At 37.3% G+C, this 27254-nt stretch overlaps 1 protein-coding gene across 8 annotated transcripts in view; it reads left to right on the top strand.

Annotated features, from left to right (window-relative positions):
* Positions 1-25551, top strand: part of LIN9 (lin-9 DREAM MuvB core complex component) — a 54559-nt gene extending 29008 nt beyond the window's left edge. For 5 of the 8 annotated variants that reach the window (XM_036277398.1, XM_036277396.1, XM_036277400.1 and 2 more), the window contains 9 exons: positions 625-782; positions 3347-3480; positions 6215-6334; positions 6613-6714; positions 11421-11501; positions 17477-17602; positions 22912-23091; positions 23511-23608; positions 24096-25547. In XM_036277398.1, the coding sequence (XP_036133291.1) occupies positions 625-782; positions 3347-3480; positions 6215-6334; positions 6613-6714; positions 11421-11501; positions 17477-17602; positions 22912-23091; positions 23511-23608; positions 24096-24201 (1105 nt within the window). In that variant the 3' untranslated portion in view covers positions 24202-25547. Of the gene's footprint in view, positions 1-624; positions 783-3346; positions 3481-6214; positions 6335-6612; positions 6715-11420; positions 11502-17476; positions 17603-22911; positions 23092-23510; positions 23609-24095 lie in introns of those variants that run through there. The other 3 variants (XM_036277397.1, XM_036277401.1, XM_036277402.1) reach the window with 3 other exon arrangements.
* Positions 25552-27254: the final 1703 nt, after the last annotated feature.

A 27254-nucleotide genomic window follows, 5' to 3' on the forward strand; every position in this document is an offset into this window, starting at 1 on the left:
TACACAGGGGCACATCTAATCTTTAATTCCTATATTAGTATGCTCACTGGGTGACCAAGAAAATGTCATGTTCTTCTGAATAGAATATTAAAATTGAACTTTGTCCTTAAGAGAAGACCTGGAATCCAGCTACAATTTTGTCAAAGAATGTGAACAAATCCTTCAGCTTTGTAAGAAGTAATAATCTATACTTGGTTATATGTGTCTGAATCTTGCAAGGCCCTGTTTTTAAAAGATGTAATTTAATAAAAGGAAACAGTTATGTCTATGAACCTGTTTTTATTTTTATTATTTATTTATTTATTTTTTAGAGAGAGGGGAAGGGCGAGGGAGAGAGAGATAGAAACATCTATGATAGAGAACATCGATTCTCTCCCGCATGCCCCCCTCCAGGGATCCAGCTCACAACCTGGGCATGAACCTGACCGGGAATGAAATCGGTGACCTCTTGATACATGGTTTGATGCTCAACCACTGAGCCACACCAGCCGGGCTCTGTGAATCTGTTTTTAAATACAGTACTCAAGAATGAGAGGAAGAAAGAGAACAATGAGATGGATGGTCTGATTTGAAATTTTTGGGGAGGATGTTATCATTTTATATTATTCTTGTAATTTATTCTAGATGTTCTTCTGCATTTTTTGAGGAAGAGAGATCAGCATTAAAACAGAAACGGCAGAAAATCCGGCTCTTACAACAAAGGAAAGTTGCAGATCTTTCACAATTCAAAGATCTCCCAGATGAGATTCCTTTGCCCCTGGTTATTGGCACCAAAGTTACAGGTTAGTGAAGATAAGCTTATTAATATTTTTCTCCAAAATAACCTCTATTAGAGAAATGGCTTTTAAATTTAGAAAGCTTAAACTATAGTTCTATAGCAATATGCTGTAGAGATTGTTTCTTCATCTGTGAACTGATAAAATTTAAAAATTTTAAATTGTTCTATTTTTTTTCCTTTTCTAAACTGTCTTTTTTGTGTAGTCTACAAACCATTGTTGTTATGATCCTTGGATAATTTCTAATGACTCAATAAAACTAAATTATTCAGTTTGCCCCCAAATTTTGTAAGGTTATAAATTTTGTCAATTTATAGATGTGATTCTGTATATTCAGTTATAACATGGAGGGAAAGTATAACCAAAACCAAATTTAAATGAGTCTTCAAGAATTTGGTGAACTAAAATCACAACTTATGTAGTATAAGAAATAGCAAGGTGTTAAGGGAGTAGGTAGGTTAGTAATTGTATTGAATGGGTTTGAGAAATGCTTGGATTAATCAGGGACTGTTTTCTAGAGGAAAGAGAGCCTTAGTTTTTACTTTTTACCAGATTCTCATAGGTATTCCCCACCCATCCACAAAGTTTTCAGTTAGCCCAGGATTTATGGGCAGCTTTCTTCAGCCCTTTTATGGCTTTCTAGTTTCCAGGATCTCCCTGTTAAATCCCTGGCTGTTCTGCTCATCTCAGTCAGGACTGCCCCAAAAGCTATGGGTTTTTCTTAACTCTTTCCTGATTTAGTTCACCATTTTTAACTGCCATAGTCACAGGTTTTTACCCACATCTGATCTACCCCCAATGGCAACAACACTGCTGGTTTTCATGACCAACCATTACTCTAGCTAAACCGTTTTCACCAACCAAGTTGGTGGTGATGGTGGGGTGTAAATGCAAATGACTTCCCCTGACCTTACTTGTAAGCTCGATCAACTCTGAATGTAAACATTAAGTTCTGAATGTTTCTTAATTGTTTTCTGCATTTGATCCATTTCCACACCCTGAAGTGATTGTCATTGACAATCTTGTATAGGTACATACATGCTTTTGCAGAGAAGAATCACGAAGCTCTTTGTGCTGTCATAACTGGAAGTCCTTTTCTATATTTATGCTTGTTTTTCAACTTTCTTTATTATATCTTCTGTATACCTGTTTACTTTTCCCTTCTTTGATTTGTCAAAGACTGAGAATAATTTAAGCTCCTACAATTGTTTTTTAAATCAGTTGATTCTTCTTAAAGTTTTACATTGAACACTTGTATTCTATTAAAATGATATTGTGTATTATACTTTTTTTTTTACATTTTATTTTTATTTTTTTTATCCTCACCCGAGGATATTTTTCCATTTTTTTGTACAGATAGAGAGGGAGGGAGAGAGAGGAAGGGAGAGAGAGAGCGAAACATCGACATGAAGGGACACATCGAGTGGCTGCCACCCTCACGACCAACCAGGGCCGGGGACAAACTGCAACCCAAGTACGTGCCCTTAGCGGGAACCGAACCCAGGTCTCTCCGGACTGCAGGCCGACGCTCTAACCGCTGAGCCAAACCGGCCAGGGCTGTATTATACTTTTTTGTTCATATAAAATGTGTCACTTTGCCTAGTTTAATGCTATTCTTAAATTTTTCACTCATTGCTGGTTATTTGCTTGGATTTTCTTGGTGTTATTTGAAACTAGTTTTAAATAATAGTGACACAAAAATTCATTTGTGTGAGGGGGTCCCCAAGACTACCGCCAAATTCGGTGATTCACTAGAAGGATTCAGAGTGCTCAGCACTCATGGCCTCGGCTTAGTACAGAGAAGGATAAAGCAAAATTAGCAAAGGGAAAAGGTGCATGGGGGAAAGTCCAGAGGAAACAAGTGAAAGCTTCCAAGAATCCACTTCCTGTAGTGTGACACATGACTTGCTTAATACCCCCAACAACAAGTTATAATAACACTTGAGGTGTTGTCTACCAAAATAACTTGTTAGAGATTCAGTACCCAAGGTTTTATTGGGGGCTAGTCACATGGGTACCCTTGCATAGCAAATACCGGAATTCCAGATTCCCAAAGGAAAGCAGGTATACATCATAAAACATCATTTTCACAAACATTCTAGGCATAGGAAACCACCTTGATTAGTATGAGAACACCCTTGAAAGTCAAGTTTCCAGATGCCAACCTTGCAGGCAGGTCTTTCTAAGGATAGCAGTCCCAGGCTTAGTATATTCATTCTTTTCTTCACAGCATTCCTGTCTTTTTTTTTTTTTTTTTAAGTTGAACTGTACCTGTCGTTTCACTCATTAGCATGATGACCAAAGCAATGATTTTAAAATATTTTGGTTTTAGGTTGGTAGATATGTGATTTCATTCATATATCAAAATAGGGATTGTCATTTATAGTTTTTGTTTCAATTTTTTATTTCTCTAAACTGAAAATAAAGTATGTAATTTTTTTTGAAACTATAATAGACAATAATACTGTACTTTCTACGTTTTAAATTACATGTTTGGAGCAATTTTTGGTTTTATATTTGATAGTACTTTGTATCTTACAGATATAATTCCTTTTTTGGTTCTTTCTCAGCACGATTACGTGGTGTTCATGATGGTCTGTTCACTGGACAAATAGAGGCTGTGGATACTTATAATGCTACTTATAGAGTAACTTTTGATAGAGCAGGGCTTGGAACCCATACTATCCCTGACTATGAAGTTCTTGTAAGTATTTCATAAAATATTTATATATTATGGCTATTGAGTATGTTATATCGAATTTTCATAGAGGAGAAGATCCTTAGGTGTTCCAAGTCTGCCAGCTGGACCCGTGGGGCAGATCTATACTTAAATCTGCTACATTTTTGAGACTAGCATTTCTTTATTGTACTCTAACCACATAGCACTTTAGTGTGATAGAACTGATCACTTCTGACTAGATAATCTTGGGGAATAAGATACACAACACTTTCATTCCAGCTGTTCTGTTATAGTTCTCTCGCAAAATAATTTTTTCTTTTTTAATCCTCACCAGAGAATATTTTTCCATTTATTTTCAGACAGAGAGGGAGGGAGGGAAAGAGAGAAAGAGAGAGAAACGTCAGCGTAAGAGAGATATATCGATTGGCTGCCTCCCGCACCACCCCGACCAGAGCCCGGACCGAACTGAAACCGAGGTACATGCCCTTGACTGGAATTGAACCCGTGACTCTTCAGTCCATGGGCTGACACTCTAAGCACTGAGTCAAACTGGCCAGGGCATAAAATAATTTTTAAAGTAACATCTCGCACTTTAAAATTTGTTCTCCTGCTCAGCCAGCGTAGCTCAGAGGATTGAGCATTGTCCCATGGACTGAGAGGTCCTGGTTCAATTTCCAGTCAGGGCTCAGTCCCTAGTAGGGCACGTGCAGGAGGCAGCTGATTGATGTATCTCTCTCACATTGACGTTTCTATCTCTCTCTCCCTTCCTATCAAAAAAAAAAAAAAAAAAAAAATCAATAAAAACATTAAAAAAAAACTTGCTCTCCTGTTTTATCTTCAGAATTATATAGGGTAGGTATTAATTACCTCCACTTTTTATATGATTAAACTGAGACATTGGTAATTACAAATTACTTTAAGTAATTTAGTCAAGATTCTAGAGCTGGTTTTTTGGCAACCTGAGACTAGAATTCAGATCTTTTGAATTTCTGATACAATGCATTAAACTACTGGGTCATTATTTTATGATCATGCTTAATTTAGCAAAGCATGATCATAAAAATTATATACCTTTCTAATAAGTTAAAATAATGTTAAGAATTGCTCTGGCTGATTTTGCTCAGTGGTTAGAGCATTGGCCCACAGACTGAAGGGTCACGGGTTCGATTCCGGTCAAGGGCATATACCTGGTTGCAGGTTCGATTCCCTGCCCCAGTCAGGGTCATGGGGGAGCAGCCAGTCAGTGTGTCTCTCTCACATTGATGTTTCTCTCTCTCTCTCCCCTACCTCCCCTTCTACTCTCTCTGAAAATTAATGGAAAAATTATCCTCGGATGAGGATTAAAAAAGAAAAAGATTTAATAAATTGCTACAATGTGACAAAACTTTTTTTTTAATATGTTTTTATTGATTTTTTTAGAGAGAGAAACATCAATGTGGGAGAGAAACATCAATTGGCTGCTTCCTGCACACCCCCTGAGCCAGTAATCCAGGCATGTTCCCTGACTGGGAATTGAACCAGCGACCTCCTGGTGCATGGGACAATGCTCAACCTGGTGAGCTATACCAGCTGGGCAGGAGAAAGAGGAGAGAAAATCATCAATGTGAGAGAGAAGCATCAATCGGTTGCCTCCTGTATACACCCCTACTGAAGATCAAACCCACAACATAGGTATGTGCCTTCATCAGGAATTGGAACCTGCAGCCTGTTGGTGTATAGAACAATGCTCCAACCAACTGAGCCACCTGGCCAAGGCAATTTTATAACAAAATTTTTGCCTCTTAACATTATTTAAATTAAATTGTTCACCTTTAGCCTCCCTTTTTTCATTTCTTTGTTTAAACTTGATTTTTTTTTTTTATCCCCACCCGAGGACATTTTTCCATTTTTTGTTCAGATAGAGTGGGAGGGAGAGAGAGAAGAGAGAGAGAGAGAAACATCGACGTGAAAGGTACACATCGAGTGGTTGCCACCCGCACGACCCAACCAGGGCCAGGGACAAACTGCAACTGAGGCATGCGCCGTTAGCGGGAACCGAACGAACCTGGGTCTCTCTGGTCCACAGGCCGATGCTCTAACCGCTGAGCCAAACTGGCCAGGGCTAAACTTGATTTTTAAAGTTTATGAACTTACAATTAAAAATCAAAATTTTTTTATCTCCTTTGTACGCATAAATAGAAGAATCTTCATTTTCTGGTGTATACTTTAAAAAGTATGACTCTGTTTATTGTGAGGGTTTTCTTATCAAACATAATTTTTAGAGAGGACAAATAAGAGAGAAAGAAAATTTGAACTAAATATAGAGCAAAGTACACCAAGTTTTTTCATTAAAGGATGAAATCTTTCAACCTCTCGTTTCAAAAAAAGAAATTTGCTTTCTATTTATTCAATGCAATTTCCTTTATGAGAGCAACTAAGTTTTTCTCTCTGGCTAAAGAGTTGACTTTACTGTAATTACAGTAGGTAACATTCGGATAGTCTTTAACACACTATCAATATCTTTGATCCTCTATTTTGATCTTTTATTGGTCTTTTCTCTTTTCTTAATTCTTTTGTTTTGTGGGTTCAATCTTTTGGTAGCAAAGTAGTGTTTTCATACTCTAATTTAAGTTCTAGCCCTTTGATCTTTGTAGAATAATACATTCCCTGAAAAATAAGCACATGAGCTAGTGTATATCATGCAGAAATATAATGTTTATAAGGCTAAAATGACTGGCAAAGTTCTACAAGTCTTGTGGACTTTTCTCTTTTCCCAAAGAGTAATGAGCCTCATGAGACAATGCCAATTGCTGCCTTTGGACAGAAACAGCGGCCTTCTCGATTTTTTATGACTCCACCACGGTTACATTATCCTCCTCTTCTCCCAGCACCGACTACGGTAACATTTTTTAAATGTCATCAGTAATTTAAATGATTATTATCTGTGTGAACTATGTTTTTATGAAATACACATCTATTACAGCAACTTCAGGAAGTGCCCACATTTTCAGTTGTCAGATTTTAAATAAAATAAGTAAATATTTGCTTCAGCTCTAGAAATATTTTTTGTAGGATTTTTAATATAATATTAATTTTAATAGAATTTACTCTTATTGAAATACAAGATACTTCTTTTTGAACAGTTAGTGGTTAAATGATTCCTTTTTATTTCCATAGGATAATGATCCTTTATTAGGACAGTCACCTTGGAGAAGTAAGATTTCAGGCTCCGACACTGAAACATTAGGTGGTTTTCCAGTAGAATTCCTTATTCAAGTGGTAAGAATTTTTCTGAATATCTTGACTGTAAAAAAATCAATGTCTTTTGTGTTATTTAAGTTGAAAGTTTTTTTAGAACCAAATATTTAATTTTTTGTCATCGTATTGGTTTATTATATAGAACAGTTTTCCCAAATAGCCCTATTTTTAAGAATGTAATGAGTCATTTGTTTTTAGGTTAAATAAATTATTTAGTTTGAATCATAGTCTAATAATATTTGATATGTTTTATTTATTTATTTTTTTTTAAAAGAAAACCACTTTGGCTTGGGATAGTCTTTATACATAAAAAATTTGTATATATGTATATTATGTTATATAGTGTAATCCATTAAACTATTTAGTGTTACCTTTTTCAGTTGATGTTATTTCGATGAAAAGTTTTGTCATTTGTGTACATGTGTATAGCATTTTGTATTCCTCAATCACATGTTAAAGTTCCTTGTGATATAAAATTTTATTATGCCTTTTGGCTTCCAAAGGTAGATAAGTTATTTTTATATGGAAAGCAGTTAAGCATCGGCCCATGGACCAATGAGTCGTGGGTTCGATTTGGTCAAGGGGATGTACCTCAGTTGCAGTTTGTTCCCGGCCATGGTGGGGTCATGCGGTTGGCAACCAGTCGATGTGGCTGTGTCACATCAATGTTTCTCTGTCTCTCTCTCTCTCCCACTCTTATCTGATAATAAGTAGGAAAATATCCTCAGGTGACGAATAAAAAAAATAAAAAGAAAAGAGCCAAAGTTTATGCTTTTCACAAATAGGACACTTGTTCACTTGTTTTTTAAAGACATGTTTTCTTTAGTGAAAGTGAAAATAAAGCTAATTCGTATTTGGAGAGACAGAGAGGGAGAGAGAGAAAGGGAGATCGATCCACCAGCAGAGGGAGCCAGACACTAAGTACTACTGTACTGCTTTCAGAGTGTTGATACTTTTGATTTTAGTGCTTAATTTTTTAACTTCAAAATCTGTGTAAAGCCAAGTTAAAAATGCTACTTTCATTAATATTTTAAGCTATATGAGAGGTAAAAATAAGAGTTATTTTATGTGTTTGCCTTTTGTAATATGAAAAGTAATATAAAACTGGTTTATTTTTGTTAATATTAAGTTTTGACTTATGTAGATGGATTTTTAAAATATACTTCTATTGATTTTTTTAGAGAGAGAAGGGAGAGAGAGATTGAAACATCGATGTTAGAAACATCAGTCTGCTGCCTCCTGCACGCCCCCTGCTGGGGATCAAGCTCACAACCTGGGCAAGTGCCCAGACCAAGAATGGAACTGGGACCTCTCAGTCCATGGAACGGTGGTCAATTCACTGAGCCACAGCAGCCAGGCTAGATATGTTCTTTTTTTTCCTGTTTCTAATATTTTTTCTTATGACAAAATAAACAACATTAAAATTTTTTTGCAAGTTTTATAATTCATAGTTTACAATGGATTTTCTTTTTGAGGGACCTTTTTATTCCTGGAATTAGGGATTTGGAGGAGTCTAAATAAGACTGATCCACTTTCTTATTTTTATTTATTTATTTTAAATATTAAATGAATTAAGTTATTTATTTATTTAAGAGAGAAAGGAAGGGAGAGGGGAGAGAGAAACATCTATGTGAGAGAAAAACATCAATTGGTTGCCTTCTGTATATACCCTGACCAGGGATCAAACCTGCAACCCAGGTATGTGCCCTGACCAGGAATCAAACCGGCGACCTCTCAGTGCATGGATTGACACTCAACCACTGAGGCACACTGGCTGGGCTGTCCTATGTCATCTTTTTTTTTTTAATCCTCACCTGAGGACATTTTTGCATTTATCTTTAGACAGAGTGGGGTGGGGACGGGGGAGAGAGAGAGAGAGGGGAACATCGATATGAGAGAGACATACCGAGTGGTTGCCACCTGCACAACCCCAGCTGGGGCTAGGGACAAACTGCAACCGAGGTATGTGCCCTTAGCGGGAACTGAACCTGGGACTCTCTGGTCCGTGGGCCGATGCTCCAACTGCTGAGCCAAACTGGCCAGGGCTGTCCTATTTCATCTTTACTCCCACCTACTTTCTCTCTTTGTGTTATTTGGAAGCAAATACCAGACATCATTTATCTGAAAATATTTTATTATGTATTTCTAAGAGATAAAATCTCTTTTCTAAAAAAGAAACATAGTACCATTGTTACATCTAAAAAGTTAACAAAAATATCTTTTTTAAAAAAATTTGTTTCCCTTTATTGATTTTTAGAGAGAGAGGAAGGGAGAAGGAGAGAGATATAGAAACATCAATGAGAGAGAACATCGATTGGCCGCCTCCTGCATGCCCCCTCCCCCTCTGGGGATTTGGCCCACAACCTGGGCATGTGCCCTGACCGGGAATCAAACTGGCGACCTCTTAGTTCATGGGTCAACACTCAACCACTGAGCCACACCGGCTGGGCTAAAAATATCTTTTTTTTGTTTGTTTGTTTTTTATCCTCACCCGAGGATATTTTCCATTTTTTTGTACAGATAGAGTGGGAGGGAGAGAGAGAGGAAGGGAGAGAGAGAGAAACATCGACGTGAAGGGACACATCGAGTGGCTGCCACCCACACAACCAACCAGGGCCGGGGACAAACTGCAACCGAAGTACGTGCCCTTAGCGGGAACTGAACCCGGGTCTCTCCGGACCGCAGGCCGACGCTCTAACCGCTGAGCCAAACCGGCCAGGGCTGGGCTAAAAATATCTTAATAGTACCAGATACTCAGTCAACGTTTAAATTTTATAGTTGTCTCTTAAATGTTGGATGCTGTGTTTCCCCATACAACCTGTTTGTTGAAGAAACTGGATTATTTGTCCATACCGTCTCCCACAGTCTGGATTTTGCTGACTGAATCCTTGTGGTATTGTCCATGTGTTCTTCTGTCTTTTGCATTTCATGTAAATTTCTCATTGGATATAGAGTTTTGATTAGATTTGGGTTTTTCATTTGGTTGGTTTACTTGGGTTTTTTTTTGTTTTAATTTTTTTTCTTTATTGATTTTTTTTTTTTTTTTTTTTTTTAAGAGAAGAAAGGAGAGGGAGAGATAGAAACATCAAAGAGAAAGAAGAACGATTGGTTGCCTCCAGCATGCCCCCCGACTGTGGATTTGGCCCACAACCTGGGCATGTGCCCTGACCAGGAATTAAACTGGCAACCTCTTGGTACATGGATCATTGCTCAACCACTGAGCCACACCGGCCAGGCTGGTTTACTTGTTTTTGTGTGACTACTTTTATAGGTGGTTTTGTGCTCTAAAAGGAGACATACTATTTTATCTCTTTTTTAATATAATGCTAGCAGGCACTGTTTATCAATACCTAGATCCGTCATTCATTAGGATTGTAAAATGGTGTTATTCTCATTCTATCATTTCTTCTTAATTAGCTGAAAGAATTCTATAAAGAAAAAGTTACCCTCATCTATTATTTGCTTACCTAATGGTATAGTATGTATAGAAAAGGCAGTATAAATGCTCAATTCTTTCTCTTCGTTTTCCATTTTATAAAATAATGAGTGTAGTCACTAGCATTCTCTCTTTTTTTTTTTTTTTTTTTTATCCTCACCCGAGGACATTTTTCCATTTTTTTTGTTCCGATAGAGCAGGAGGAAGAGAGGAAGAGAGAGAGAGAGAAACATCGATGTGAAGGGACACATTGAGTGGCTGCCTCCCGCACGACCAACCAGGGCCGGGGACAAACTGCAACCGAGCTACGTGCCCTTAGTGGGAACCGAACCCGGGTCTCTCTGTACCGCAGGCCGACGCTCCAACCGCTGAGCCAAACCGGCCAGGGCAACTAGCATTCTCTAACAGTAGTTAATTTTTGTTTAAGTATCAATATGAACTCATGAATTTTTTGGTTGTTGTTTGTTTGTTTGTTTGTTTGTTAAATCCTCACCCGAGGATATTTTTCCATTTTATCTTCAGATAGTGTGGGAGAGGGAGAGAGAGAGAAACATTAATGTGGGAGACACATCAATTGGTTGCCTCCCGCAAGACCCCAACCAGGTTTGGGGAAGGACGAACCAAAACTGAGATACGTGCCCTTGCCTGGAATCAAACTCATGACTCCTTGGTCCACAGGCTGACGCTCTAACTGCTGAGCCAAACCAGCCAGGGTTGAACTCATGTATTTTAACATATTTGTGCTTTAATTCATTGCAGTTATTAATCTTACTGGTCCACAAATTGTCCCATTTTGGGCCAGTGAAAGCTTATTCAGGTGGACTCCTTAGTCCTTTTGATATGTCCTAGTTGTAGTGAATTTTATTTATTTATTCATTCATTCATTCATTCATACATAATGTGTGTTTATTGATTTTTTTTTTTCCCGGGGAGAGAGACAGAAACATCCATGTGAAAGAGAAACATCAATTGGCTGCCTTCTGCACACCCCCTACTGGGTGGGGATCTAGCCTGCAACCCCGGCACATGCTCTGATTGGGAATTGAACCAGGATGTCTTCTCAGTCCATGGGGTTGCCCAATCCACTGAGACACACCAGCCAGACTGCAGTGGATTTTAAGTACTGTTTTCCTTTCAGCCAATTTGATTTATAAAATAAAAATCTGTGCTATATTTATATTAAAACAATAAAATCTGCTAAAATATTTTCATGTAAAATTGGAAATTTGATATCTAACTGATATACTTAAATAACTCTGTTTGTTCCAAAATATCTCTTCTTTCTCTATAGACCAGATTATCAAAAATTCTCATGATTAAAAAGGAACATATCAAGAAATTAAGGGAAATGAACACAGAGGCAGAAAAATTGGTAAGGATATTTTTATTTTTTCTTTGCTTTTCTACTTTTAAAATAGTTGGGGCTTCTATATCTAAGGATTTTGAAATACATTGTGGAAGAAAAACCTTGAGATAAATGTTATTTTTAAAATTTATTTACTTATTTTATTAATTTATTTTTGTTACAGATGTTTCTCTTTTTTCCCCCATTGACACCTTCCTCCCAATCCCCACCCCATCCCCAGCATTGTTGTCTATGTCCATGGTTATGCATACATGCATATAAGTTCTGTGGTTTATGTCTTCCCTCCTCCACCCCTCCCCCCTTCTGAAGTTTGTCAGTCTGTACCCTACTTCTCTGTCTCTGGGTCTGTATATTCATCAGTGTGTTTTGTTCGTTATATTCCACAAATAAGTGAGATCATGTGATATTTGTCTTTCTTTGATTGGCTTGTTTGCTTAGGATAATACTCTCCAGGTCCCTCCATGTCCTCTCAAAAGATAAGAGATCTTTCTTTCTTACAGCTGCATAGTATTCCATTGTGTATATGTAACCACAGCTTTTTTATCCACTCATCTATTGATGGACACTTGGGCTGTTTCCAGATCTTAGCTATTGTAAATAGTGCTTCTATGAACATAGGGATACATATATTCTTTCTGAATGGAGTTTCAGGGTTCTTAGAATATATTCCTAGAAGTGGGATCACTGGGTCAAATGGCAGTTCAATTTTTAATTTTTTGAGGTAACACCATATTGTTTTCCATAGTGGCTGCACCAGTCTGCATTCTCACCAACAGTGTACTAGAGTCCCCTTTCCTCCACACCCTCGCCAGCACTTGTTGTTTGGTGATTTGTTGATGGCAGCCATTCTGGCAGGTGTCAGTCAGGTGATACCTCATACATTTAATTTGCATCTCTCTGATGATTAGTGATGCTGAGCATTTTTTTATGTCTCTTGGCCATTTATATGTCCTGTTTGGAGAGTTGTCTATTTAGGTCCTGTCCCATTTTTTTTTTTTTTTAATCCTCACCCGAGGATATTTTTCCATTTTTTGTACAGACAGGGTGGGAGGGAGAGAGAGGAAGAGAGAGAGAGAGAAACATCGACGTGAAGGGACACATCGAGTGGCTGCCACCCGCACGACCAATCAGGGCCGGGGACAAACTGCAACGGAGGTACGTGCCCTTAGCGGGAACCGAACCCGGGTCTCTCCGGACCGCAGGCCGACGCTCTAACCGCTGAGCCAAACCGGCCAGGGCCCTGTCCCATTTTTTAATTGGGGTCTTCCTTTTGTTGAGTTGTATGAGTACTCTATATATTTTGGAAATTAGCCCCTTATCTGACATATCATTGGCAGTTATGCTCTCCCATATAGTGGGTTCCCTTCCCATTTTGATGATTGTTTCTCTTGCTGTGCACAAGCTTTTTAGTTTGATGTGGTCCCATGTGTTCATTTTTTCCTTTCTCTTGCCTCAAGCGTTTTATCAGTGAAAATTCTACTGCATATGATATCTGAAATTTTGTTGCCTACGTTTTCTTCTAGGATTTTTATGGATTCACGAGTCACATTTAAGTCTTTTATCCATTTTGAGTTTATTCTTTTGTATGGTGTAAGTTGGTGATCTAGCTTCACTGTTTTGCATGTAGCTGTCTAATTTTCCCAACACCATTTATTGAAGAAACTGTCTTGACTCCTTTGTCAAAAATTAATTGAGCATATTGTCTTGGATCAATTTCTGGGTTCTCTGTTCTGTTCCATTGATTTATATGCCTATTTATGTGCCTGTTCTTATGCCAGTAACAGGCTGTTTTGATTGCTGTGGCTTTGTAGTATAATCTGATATCTGGTATTGTGAGCCCTCCTACTTTATTCTTCTTTTTCAAGATTGCTGTGGCTATTCGGGGTCTTTTTTTGGTTCCATATAAACTTTTGAGGTATTTGTTCTAGTTCTGTGAAATATGTCATTGGTATTTTGATGGGGATTGCATTGAATCTATAGATTGCTTTGGGTAGTATGGACATTTTAATGATGTTAATTCTTCCAATCCATGAACAAGGTATATGCTTCTACTTTTTTGTATCTTCCTCTATTTCTTTTTTCAATGAGCTATAGTTTTCTGTGAAGAGGTCTTTTATTTCTTTGGTTAAGTTTATTCCTAGGTATCTTAATTTTTTTGCCGTGATGGTAAATGGGATTGTTTTTCTAGTTTCTCTTTCTGTGAGTTCATCATTGGCGTATAAGAATGCCCGTCGAGCCCTGGCCAGTTTGGCTCAGCAGTTACAGCATCGGCCCTTGGACCGGAGAGTTCTGGGTTCGGTTCCCGCTAAGGGCACTTATCTCAGTTGCAGTTTGTCCCTGGCCCTGGTCGAGGTTGTGTGGGTGGCAGCCAGTCAGTGTGTCTCTTGCACATCCATGTTTCTCTCTCTCTCTTCCTCTCTCTCTCTCTCCCACACTATCTGACGATAAATGCAAAAATGTCCTCAGGTGAGGATAAAAAATTTTAAAAAAAGAATGTCATTGATTTTTTTTTTTTTTAATTTAATTTTATTTTATCCTCACCCGAGGATATTTTTCCATTTTTTGTACAGATAGAGTGGGAGGGAGAGAGAGGAAGAGAGAGAGAGAGAAACATCGACGTGAAGGGACACATCAAGTGGCTGCCACCCGCATGACCAACCAGGGCCGGGGACAAACCGCAACTGAGGTACGCGCCCTTAGCGGGAACCGAACCCGGGTCTCTCTGGACTGCAGGCCAATGCTCTAACCGCTGAGCCAAATCAGCCAGGGCATGTCATTGATTTTTTGACGTTAATTTTGTATGCTGCTACTTTGCCAAATTCATTTATTAAATCTAGTAGATTTTTTTTTATCCTCACCAGAGGACATTTTTGCATTTATTTTCAGATAGAGCAGGAGGGAGAGAGAGAGGAAGAGAGAGACAGAAACATCGATGTGAGAGAGACACATGGACTGGTTGCCACCTGCACGACCCCAGCCAGGGCCGGGAACAAACTGCAACCTAGGTACATGCCCTTAGCAGGAACTGAATCCGGGTCTCTCCAGTCCATGTGCCGATGCTCTAACTGCTGAGCCAAACTACTAGGCCAGGGCTCTAGTAGATTTTTGAAGGAGACTTTAGGGTTTTCTGTGTACAGTATCATGTCATCTGCAAATAATGACAGTTTCACTTCCTCCTTTCCAACTTGGATCCCTTTTATTTTTTCATCATATCTAATTGCTGTTGTTAAAACTTCCAGTACTATGTTAAATAAGAGTGGCGTAAGTGGGCATTCCTGTCTTATTCCTCTTCTTAAGGGAAATGCTTTTAGTCTTTGCCCATTGAGTATGATGTTGGCTGTAGGTTTTTCATATATGACCTTTATTATGTTGAGATATGATCCCTCTATTCCCATATTGCTGTGTGTTTTTATCAGTAATGGGTGCTGGATTTTCTCAAATGCTTTTTCAGCATCTGTTGGTAAGATCATATGGTTTTTATCTTTTGTTTTGTTTATGTGGTGTATCACATTTATTGATTTGCGAATATTGTACCATCCTTACATCCCTGGGATGAATCCCACTTGGTCATGATAAATAATTTTTTTGATGTATCCGCTGGATTCAATTTGCTAATATATTGTTAAAGATTTTGGCATCTGTGTTCATTAGGGATATTGGCCTGTAGTTTTCTTTCTTTGTAGTACCCTTATCCAGTTTTGGAATTAGGATTATGCTGGCCTCATAAAATTAATTTGGATGTCTTTCATCTTCTTGGATTTTTTGGAATAGTTTGAGGAGAATGGGTATTAGATCTACTTTGAATGTTCGGTAAAACTCCCCTGTAAAGCCGTCTGGGCCTGGGCTTTTGTTTGCAGGGAGTTTCTTAATTACATCTTTAATTTTCTTAGTTGTTATTGGTCTGTTCAAGTTTTCTATCTTTTCTTGGTTCAGTTTTGGGAGACTGTGTTTCTAGAAATTTGTCCATTTTGCCTAGATTGTCCAATTTGTTGGTGTAGATTGTTCATAGTATGTTTTGATGATCTTTTGTACTTCTGTGGTGTCAGTTGTTACTTTTCCTCTTTCATTTCTGATTTTGTTTATTTGGGACCTCTCTTTGTTTCTTGGTGAGTCTGGCTAAGGGTTCATCAATCTTGTTTATCTTTTCAAAGAACCAGCTCTTTGTTTCATTGATCTTTTGTATTATTTTTTTAGTTTCTATGTCATTTATTTCTGCTCTGATCCCTACTATGTCTTTACTTCTACTTGCTCTGGGTTTTTCTTTTTGTTTACTTTCTAGTTCTTTGAGTTGTAGGGTTAGAAAGTCAATTAGGAATTTTTCTAGTTTCTTGAGGTAGGCCTATAGTGCTATGAACTTCCCTCTCAGGACTACTTTTGCTATGTCCCATAGATTTTGTGTTGTTCTGTGTTGTTTTCATTGGTTTCCAGGAAGTATTTAGTTTCTTGCTTGATCTCCTTGGTAACCCATTCATTGTTTAATAACATGCTATTTAGCCTCCAAGTGTTTGAATGTTTTTGTGTGTTTTTGTTGTAATTGAGTTCTAGTTTCATGCCATTGTAAAGAAGATGCTTGATATGATTTCAGTCTTCTTGAACTTGTAGAGACTTAGTTTGTGTCCTGACATGTAATCTATCTTTGAGAATGTCCTGTGTGCACTTGAGAAGAATGTATATTCTGCAGCTTTGGGGTGAAATGTTTTGTAAATATCAATTCAGTCCAACTGATCTAGTTCATCATTTAAGGACTCTGTGTCCTTGTTAATTTTTTGTCTAGAAGATCTATCCAGTGGTGTCAATGGGGTGTTAAAGTCACCCACTATGATTGTATTGCTATTGATCTCTCCCTTGAAATCCTCCAGAAGTTTTTAAATATATTTTGGTGCTCCTGTATTTGGTGTATATATGTTTAACAGGGTTATATCCTCTTGTTGGATTCATCCTTTTAATATTATGTAGTGACCTTCTTTGTCTCTTATTATGACCCTCGTTTTGAAGTCTATCTTATCAGATATGAGTATTGCTACACCACCTTTTTTTTTCATTTCCATTTGCTTGGAAAATTTTTTCCATCCCTTCACTTTCATCCTGTGTAAGTCTTTTGTTGTGAGGTGGATCTCTTGTAAACAGCATATATATGGATCATGTTTTCTTATTCAATCAGCTACCCTATTTCTTTTGATTGGATCATTTACATTTAAGGTTATTATTGATAGATAACTTATTAGTTGTCATTTTTATTTTATGCCAGTGTTCCTCTTTCTCTCTCTGTTTCTTCTCCTTCTTACAACAGTTCCTTTAGCATTTCTTGCAGTGCTGGTTTGGTGGTGGTAAATTCCTTTAGCTTTTTTTTTTTTTTTTTTGCCTGTGAAGCTCTTTATTTCTCTTTTAATTTTGAATGATAGCCTTGCTGGATAGAGTAGTCTTAGATTTAGTGACCCTTGCCCTTCATTACTTTGTATACTTCATGCCACTCCCTTCGGGCCTGCAGTGTTTCTATTGAGAAATCAGCTGTCACTCTAATAGGAATGCCATTGTAGGTAACTTTCTGTCTCTCTCTTGCTTCCTTTAAGAGTCTTTCTTTGTCTTTAATGTTTGCCATTTTAATTATGATGTGTCTAGCTTTGGGTCTTTTTGGGTTCATCTTGCTTGGGACTCTCTGTGTTTCCTGGACTTGTGTGACTTTTTCCTTCACTAATTTTAAGCTTTTTTTTTTTCTCTCTATATTGACTTTAGAGAGAGAGGTAGGGTGAGGGAGAGAGAGATAGAAACATCGATAAGAGAGAACATTGATTGCCCCCTCTTGCATGCCCCCCACTGGCGATTGGGCCCACAATGTTTGTGACACACAACAATTATGGCATTGAGTATTGACAATTCTGAAAACCTTTAATTTGTATTAGATAAGTCAGAACTCTTATTACATCATTGAAATTTCACTGCTCAAAAAAAACCTTATCAAACTCTGATTCTTTTCTTCTCAGAAATCATATTCCATGCCCATTGGCATTGAATTTCAACGGGGGTATGCAACAATTGTTCTAGAGCTTGAACAGCTGAACAAGGACCTAAACAAAGTTTTGCATAAAGTTCAGCAGTACTGCTATGAGGTAGGTAATTTGTATGAATTTCACTTGAAGGGCCTTGCTCTCTACACTTTTTTAATCCTCACCCAAGGACATTTTTTCATTTATCTTCAGATAGAGCGGGAGGGAGAGAGGGAGGAATAGAGAGAGAGAGAAACATCGATGTGAGAGAGATACATCAAGTGGTTGCCACCCACACGACCCCAACCGGGGCTGGGGACAAATTGCAACCGAGGTACATGCCCTCAGCAGGAACCGAACCCGGGTCTCTCTGGACTGCAGGCCGACGCTCCAACCATTGAGCAAAACTGGCCAGGGCTCTATACTTTTTTTAAATATATATTTTATTGATTTCTTAGAGAGGAAGGGAGCCAGCAACCCAAGCATGTGCCCTGACCAGGAATCAAACTGGGACTTCACAGTCCATGGGACGATGCTCAGTCCACTGAACCATATCAGTTAGGCTGCCTTCTACACTTTTATTTGAATTTTAATACTGTTACCTTCACGTTTTAGAAAGTCCAAACTAAGCCAATTATCTTTATAAAATCTTTTAACAGAACCAAATTTCATGTATATTTTTATTCCTTAAAGCATCAGTGTCTAACAGTGCTTTATATCTAGTGAGCTATCAATTCTGTTGTTTGTTTATTTGTTTGTTTGGATTACAACTGATACAGCTCTCAAAAAAAAATTAGAAAAATAATTACCTTTTTAAAAAATTGTTATTGATTTTAGAGAAAAAGAAGAAGAGGGGAGAGAGAGAAACATCAATTTGTTGTTCTACCTATATTCATTGGTTGATTCCTGCATGTGCCCCTGACCAGAGATCACACCCACAACCTTGGCAACCTGGTGTATTGGGATAATTCTCCAACCAACTGAGCAACCCAGCCATTAATTACTCTTAATTCCACTACCCCAGAGACTATATTTTGAGTTATTTTCCCTTAGTGTTATATTTTTATATATATACATTTTTTTCTCACTAAGTTATGATCATGCTGTGTATACAATTTTGTTTCCTCCTCCTTTAAACTTTACATTAGAACTGTGGATTGTTGAACTACAGACACATGAATCATAGGGTTATTTGTGAATTGTGATTATCATGCACATAAAATTATATATATATATGAATGTGGTTCAACAGTTTCACCTAAAATTTTAATTACATGATTGAGAAATTGAGTTGAGTTTAGAATGCTCTTGAATTTGCATTCTTAGAGGTTTTATGTTTCCAGTAAGTCACCTTTATTTGTGTTATAAGATTGTTAAACAGTTAGCTTTTTAGGATACTAGCCTCATAAATAAATCCCAAAGATCTGCCATAGGTGATGTTGTCAGTGCACTAGAATTGAACTGAGTCAAGTGGACTATGGTTACCTACAACTAACTCTTGAGTATATGTTACTCATTCCTCTAGGCATCAATTATCATTTACTTTTATTTTCCTGGTAATTATCACTTACCTACATAGCAAAATGTGTTGTCCTAGCAAATAGATTTCTCCCTGTGGACTAGCAACTGTCCACAGGAGGTGCAAACCAAGCAAATCAAGCTGATACATAACAAAGTTGATGATACATGCAGAAGTGGATTGCCCATCACTCTTTTTGTATAATTTTATTGTGTACATAAGGCCATTTGTGATAGGCTCATTTTCTAATGAAGTAAAATTACTTAATTTCAGAATATTTTTGTGGAAATATAATATTGATTTAATATAAGAACATATCAGAGAGGACACTATGACTAAGATATATACTCCTAATTATATACCTAATATATGTGTGAATATTTACCAAAAGAGATACACTAGAATGTTTATAGCATAACTGTTCATTATAGCCAAAAATTAGCAATCACCCAAATGCCCATCAATCAATAAACTGTAATAAAATTATACAATGGAATATTACTTAGCAATGAGAATGAATGAACTCAACTACATGTAACACATGGATAAACTCACTTAAAATATAATGTTGAACAGATAAAGTCAGACACAAAAGAATATGTATAATGCATGACTTCATTTATGTAAAGCTCAAAAGCGAGCAAAAGCTAATCTATGATGCTAGAAGTCAAGATGGTGGTTACCCTTGGAGTATTATACTGGAAGATGGCATTAGGAGGGCCTCTGAGGGTCTGGTAATGTTCTGTTTCTTAATCTAGATGTTGATGTCTCAGGAATGTTTGATTTGTGAAAATTCATTTTATAATTTGTGAACTTCTATGTATTGATGTATATACTTCAATTAAAAATTTTTTTAGAAAGTGTTAGAGGACATCCCTGGCCGGTTTGGCTCAGCGGTTAAGAGCGTCGGCCTGCGGTCCAGAGAGACCCGGGTTCGGTTCCCGCTAAGGGTGTGTGCCTCGGTTGCAGTTTGTCCCCGGCCCTGGTCGGTCGTGCGGGTGGCAGCCACTCGATGTGTTCCTTTCACGTCGATGTTTCTCTCTCTCTCTCTGTTCCTCTCTCCCCCTCCCACTCTACCTGAACAAAAAAAAAAAAGGAAAAATGTCCTCGGGTGAGGATAAAAAAAAAAAATTGTTAGAGGACAGCCTGGTCAATGTGGCTCAGTGGTTGAGCATCGACCCATGCACCAAGAGGTCACTGGTTCAATTCCTGGTCAGGGCACATGCCCAAGTTGTGGGCCAAACCCTCAGTGGGGGGCATGTAGAAGGCGGCCAGTTGATGTTCTCTCTCATCATTGTTTCTATCTCTCTCTCCCACTCCCTTCCTCTCTCTCTAAAATTAAATAAAGAAGAAAAAAAATGTTTTTAAAGTGTTAGAAGACAAAGCTAGTCATTGCAAATGCATTACTGGTAATTGCAAAATATTGGATAAAACCTAAATGCCCATACACAGGGGATTGACTAAATAACATATGGTGTATCCACTGTGCTACTATGAGAACGAACCAGGAAACTCTCTATTTACCGATATGGAGTGTTCCAGGATATATTAAGTGAAAAAATAGGGGCAAACCCACTTGGGTCCCCTCCCCACTGCAGGGAGTCTGTCTTTCAAATAAACTTTCTTTGGCTTAATAAAAAGGGAAAAACGTAAAATACATAAAAGTATATATAGTGTGTTACCTTTGTGGTAAACAGAAATAAAATATACATGCATCTGCTTAGTTTTTCAAAAACAAACACAAGAACGATAAACCAGAAACTGATTTGGGAATGGAGTAGGGATGGAGGAGTGAGGAGGGGTGACATTTCTGTAAATGTTTGTTTCCCCAACAAATAAAGATAAGCTCTAAAACAGAATACAAACAAATGAGCCTAATTATATTTCAAAGGAATAGCATAAACACTCTGAAGGGGGCAAAGAGGAATCCAAATAACTATCTATCTATCTATCTATCTATTTATTTATTGGTACATGTCCCTAGAGGGAACCGAACCCAGGATTCTCTGTTCTACAGGCCGATGCTCCAACCTCTGAACCAAACCGGCCAGGGCCCAAATAACTTTAACATAGTGTTTTGACTATATATCCTTAGTCTAAAGGTAAACCAAACTTTAAAGCAATATTGAACTCTAGTTAGTAGGGTTTCTCTCATAGTAATAAAGGATTAGCCATTCTGAAACTCTGTCTTCTAGGATTGTGCAAATGATTAAATAAGTATATTGAGAATAATGGGAGCTAGGTCCCTCCCTGTTGGAGAAAGGACTTATGAAGAAGAGGAAGACTAGAACGCCCCCTGTGGTATTAAACTAGAATAGGAAGAATCGAATGAATTCATGGTTCATTTTATTTTCATAATATGGATATAAGTGAGTGTGGATGTGTACTGAGAGAGCCTAGAGCCATGACACCCTTGTACCACTGAGCACACCTAGCACCCAAATTAGTGTTTTCTAATAAGAGGAAGCAGCACTCCTTGGAAAAGAGACTGAATCCAGAGCTAGGACAGAGAATATAGAAGATGAGCCTGGACCATCTTATTGTGTCAGGGAAGTAAAATGTGCCCCCCAAATTATGGGGACATATCATAAGGAACCAGCTCAACAGGACCCCCACTGGCCAAATCTGGGACAATTTGAACTTCAATATAAGTAGTTATAATAAGAGATTATAGCTCATTGAATAAAATAAGATCCAAGAGTCCACTAATATTAACTATTTTGAAGGAAAAGTTCTTATAGTAAAATAGCAACTAATAAATGTAGAAAGAATGATAAGAATGAGGAAGACACCATTTGTCAACCATCGTAGTAATAATTAGTAAAAACAATCAATAGATGCTAAAACTAATGGGTAAAAATTTGGTGAGGAACAGAATCTTTACATAGCCTCAAAATATCTCTTCAAAAAATATTTATTAATTACCAAGGGGGAAATCCTTTACTGTGGGGAAATCGGGCAGACACTTAACTACCTTAACCAAGTGATCAAAGGTAACATTACAGTAACAGGACAGATCAACATCAAGTGCCCAAACTGCAGAGCCTAAGTGTGACCATGAGGAAACAGACAAACCCACATTAAGGAATATTATACAAAATAATTGGCTGGTACTTTTAAAAAATAGCAAGGTCATGAATGTCTACAGAACTGTTCCAGTTTTATAAAGGAATCTAGAGAGACATGACAACCACATATATCCAGAGGGAAGATAGTTATGTGTAGGACATCATCGAGTCAGTTAAGAAAGTTGAATGTGAACTGTTAGAAAATGGTGTTACATCAATGTTAAATTCCTGAGTGTGATAATTGCACTACTCTTTTTTTTTCAATCCTCACCCGAGGACATTTTTGCATTTATCTTCAGTTAGGGCGAGAGGGAGGAAGAGAGAAAGAGAAATATCGATGTGAGAGAGACAGTCGAGTGGTTGCCACCCACACGACCCCAACCAGGGCCGGGGACAAACTGCAACCAAGGTATGTGCCCTTAGTGGGAACCAAACCCAGGACTCTCTGGTCTGCAGACCGACACTCAAACCGCTGAGACAAACTGGCAGGGCAATTGCACTATTCTAATGTAAGAGAATATCCTTGTACTTAGGAAATAAGAGTATTTAGGGATATAGAGTATAAGGGAAAATAATTATAGATACACAAACAGAAAGAGATCAGATGTTAAGTGAAATGGAATAAGCTATAAAACAGTGAATCTGGGTAAAAGGTTATCTAGAGTGTTTATTCTGTTTTCTTTAGAAAACTGTTATAGGAAAAAAAAGACTTCTAAGGTAACAGTGCACATCTTTTTTGTTATAAATGCTAGTTTTGTAAAAATTTAAATCTGGAAACAGGACACAAGTACACAGATTATATGGCCTTATGAATTTACATCTTGTGTTTCAATCCTCATATTCAGCTTGCTCCAGACCAGGGGCTCCAGCCTGCAGATCAGCCTACAGATATGAGACGAAGGTGTGAGGAAGAAGCACAGGAAATCGTTCGGCACGCAAATTCCTCAACAGGACAGCCCTGTGTTGAAAATAAAAATCTGACAGACCTTATCTCAAGGCTTACAGCTATTTTATTGCAAATTAAGGTAAATTTCAGAGAAAATGTTTTCTTAATTTTGACACCTAAATGACTTATGCTAATTTGTTGCTAAAAAATTATAATACAGCCCTGGCCAGTTTGGCTCAGCAGTTAGAGCGTCGGGCTGCAGACCAATGAGTCCCGGGTTCAGTTCCAGTCGAGGGCATGTACCTTGGTTGCAGTTCGTCCCGGGCCCTGGTCAGGGTCATGCAGGAGGCAACCAGTCGATGTGTCTCTCTCACATAGATGTTTCTCTCTCTCTCCCTGTCTCTCTTCTCTCTCTCCCCCCCCCTCCCTTACTCCCACTCTATGTGATGATAAATGGTAAGGATAAAAAAAATTATAATACATAGATTATCTCCCCTATTTTCTTGTCTGTAGTTGAACTATAATTCAATTAAATTTTGAAATATCTTTTTCCTTTAGTGTCTAGCAGAAGGAGGAGACCTGAATTCCTTCGAATTCAAATCACTTACAGATTCATTGAATGATATCAAGAGTACAATAGATGCTTCTAACATCAGGTAATTCATTAGATATACCCTAATCATTTTTATATCACACTCATAGTGATTTCCAGTACCAGTTTTAAGAAATATGCATATTTGTAAAGTATTATATAATTTGTATTCTTTAAATAAATTGTAAAAAGCTCTTTGGTTATATCTAGTCTATTGATAGAATAGAAACTTTACATGGAGTTTTTATATAAAGAAATCAGAAGACCTGTAATATTTAGGTTATGGTTTAGCTGGAGGTTCAACTTAGAAGTAGAGATTCCCCAATCAAAGAGGTCCATTGTCTTTCCAGCACTCTTTGGCTTCTTGCTTCTTTCACGTATACTTTTAATTAGTTCTGACGTAGAATTAGGGCTAATGTGAAGGGGAGGTTTATTTCTTCCCTGGATCCTCATCTTAGCTATTTCATAACTAACATTTCAGCTCTTCTTTTTTAAAAAAATTGTTTTTAATTTGTGAAATAAAACAGTTAACCATGTTTCTTCTTTCTTAGTTGCTTTCAGAATAATGTAGAAATCCATGTTGCACATATTCAGAGCGGCCTGAGCCAGATGGGAAACTTACATGCCTTTGCAGCAAACAACACCAACAGAGACTGAGTAGAAGATTTAGTTATTCCAGCTGCATAGGACATTATTTTCAAGAAATTCTTTTCCTTTATATAGGCTTCCAACACCAAATAACCTAACTGCTTGGAAACAAGGGAAATTTAAATTTCCAAATAAGGCATTTTAATATACTGTACTGCTTCTTAAACCAGCATTGCTGACCATCATTATATTTATTTTTCTTTTATTATTCAGCTGCAGTATCATTGCTTGTGTTACATGTTTATTAGCAAGTAGTTTTTAAACTAAAGATGTCTGAACATAATTTCATGGAGGAATACATTGACCATTTTTTTAATGTGCATGAATTCAGCCCTACACATGCAGACAACTGTAGTGGAGAACACGAAGACACAGTCTTTTTGTGCACATGCCTGGCAATATGGAAATTCCATCTAGAAAACGACAGCTCCAGTTCATTTAGTTGATCACCATCTCAGTCTTCAAAAAAACACCATGAAATATGGGAAGTCCTAGTTTGAAGGAAGGCACTGGAATATAGATGGGAAATATGGACTGTACAAGTATATATAGTATATACTTGCAATGTGACATGGTTCTGTAGATCATTTTATAATAAATATTTTAATTTATCATAATTTATAAAAGAAACTTTTGTTTGTCTGTTGAAAAAAAATGAAGGAGCAGGAAAAAAAAACTTACTTGCAAAATGCTGAGTTTCAGCGAGTGGATTTGGCTTGTCTTTTCCCGTCAATTCAGGGCAAAAAGTGCTATTGTTATGAGATTTATTAAAAAAGAAAAGACTGATAACACACTATTTTCATATTTTTTTGTTTATTTGCACAACTTGTGAACCAGGTTACTGGTTAAAACTCAACAGTATACCATTTGTAAAGTAAAAAGTTTTTATAAAGAAAACATATAATAACCAGTGCTGTGAAATACAGAAAAAAAGTTTGTATTTGGTTGTGGTTTTGTTTTTCTGTTTTGTTTTTTAAGGAAAATCCTGCCTAAAATATTAATCTTGTAAAAAATGTGTATTTGGAATTCTCTTTGTTTTAATATAGAATATTATAAAGTCAAAATATAATAAATTGTTTTCAGATTTGGAATTTAAGATATAGCTGTAGAAGTGGCTTTAATTCTTTTAGATGTCTCATAAAATGAGACTTTTTATATGTTAATGTATAATAAAACTGAAACAAGATTATTTTCCATTTGAAATTTTTGTATAGTTTAAAAATGCTTCCATATTCTGTGCCCCTGCAGAACTTTAGTGCAGAGTTTATATTTAGCTCAACTGTTATGTTAATTAAGAAAAGCATAAATCTTTTATTCTTAATATTTGTAATTCTAAATAAATTGATCTATGAAAATTAACATTGTCTACATTTTCATTTAATATAAGTTGATAAGTATTCCTTGTATTTAAGAAGTTTTAAAGAATTGTAATTTCTATTAAATTTTATTTTTAGGGGAAACAGTACAGATTAATTACCAACTCATTCTGACTTACAGTACCATCCAATATTGTTTTGAGGAATTTTTTCCATCCCTGAGTAAATCACTGTGGAAAACACTAAGCAAATAAGTTACTTGGCTTACTATAGACCTGTGAAAGGTCAATTTTAATACAGTCTGTCTAGCATTAGATAAGTCTTTTTTAACTTTTTTACATTTTACATTTCTTAAGGCTTACTTGTCACACTTAAATTATACCTCATTTTGCACATGTTTAAGTACTGTCGATGTCTTTCAGTGCCATCATGTGTTGACAGCAGGAATTGTGCCTAAGAATATATTTGAATTTTATTTCTGTTTTGGGAAGAAGAAATCAGTGTAATCCAAAGTAGTCATTTTGGGTCAGTTGTACATTTGAACGGTGCTGCCACTGCTGGACACCTTCTTGGAGCTCTAAAGAAAGCTGTCAAAGCCAGATTGAGCAAACAAGCAAGCACATCATATATTAGGTAGATTTGGTTCTGACTTACTTTAAGTCAGTTCAAAAATCAAATTCAGCCCTGGCCAGTTTGGCTCAGTGGTTAGAGCGTCGGCCTGCGGACCAGAGAGACCGGGTTCGGTTCCTGCTAAGGGCACATACTTCAGTTGCAGTTTGTCCCCGGCCCCGGTTGGTAAATGCAAAAATGTCCTCGAATGAGGATTAAAAAAAAAATCAGGTTCACTTGCTACCATTCAGAATCTAACAAAAGATTTACCTATTAAATATTTTTCCTTGAATTCATGTGCCTTTCTTTATCTGCATTATCACTACAACTCTGCCCAGCTGCCATCATCACTAGCCTGGCACACTGAGGTTGTCTCCTAATTTATCATCTCCCATTGTTCACTTAGCCATTCTCAAGTGCAGCCATCATTAAGTGATATTTTTAAAATGCAAAATTGGTCATATTAGGGCTCTCAGGACATATTAGGGCTCTCAGGACAAATTCAGAACTCTCACAAGACCTACAAAGCTATGCATGGCCTGGCCTGCCCTACCAATTTCTCAGTCCTACTCCTTACTCCACAGGTCCTTTGCACATGCAGTGCCCCCTTTGTTACCTCTCCTCTTGACCTTGGTAACACTCATCATCCTACAACACATCTCTAGGTCCTCATGTACCTTTCCTTCCAGCACATGTCACATTTGCAATTTTATATTTCTTTTGTGTCCATACCGTCGTCTTTGCTCAAGGAGAGGAAAGACTGTTTCTGGTTTTCTCATTTATTTCCATGCCCTGGTAAAGCCTCTATTCATAGGCACCAAATATTTGTGGAATGAATAAACAACAGTTTCAAGAGAGCTTTAAGCAACATTAGTGTCACTGGAATAAAAGTATGGTCTTTCATGATGATTGCTTTGAAAGACAAGACAGTAATCAGTTGGATGTAGAAATTCTGATTAAGGGGTTGCCTTTAAACCTCTGACGTTATCATTAGTCCAGATTAAAAAGGCCAGGCCAATATAGGAGGCATTATAGGGTGGTGTTGATTAATATGGACAGAGTTAGTCTTAGGTTTGAGTCCTGGCTGTCATTTATTAGCTTTGTGGTTGTGAACTACTACTTAAATTAAGTTTTTTG

Source organism: Molossus molossus, unplaced genomic scaffold (assembly GCF_014108415.1).
Source record: "Molossus molossus isolate mMolMol1 unplaced genomic scaffold, mMolMol1.p scaffold_m16_p_23, whole genome shotgun sequence".
In the NCBI taxonomy this organism is placed as follows: domain Eukaryota; kingdom Metazoa; phylum Chordata; class Mammalia; order Chiroptera; family Molossidae; genus Molossus; species Molossus molossus.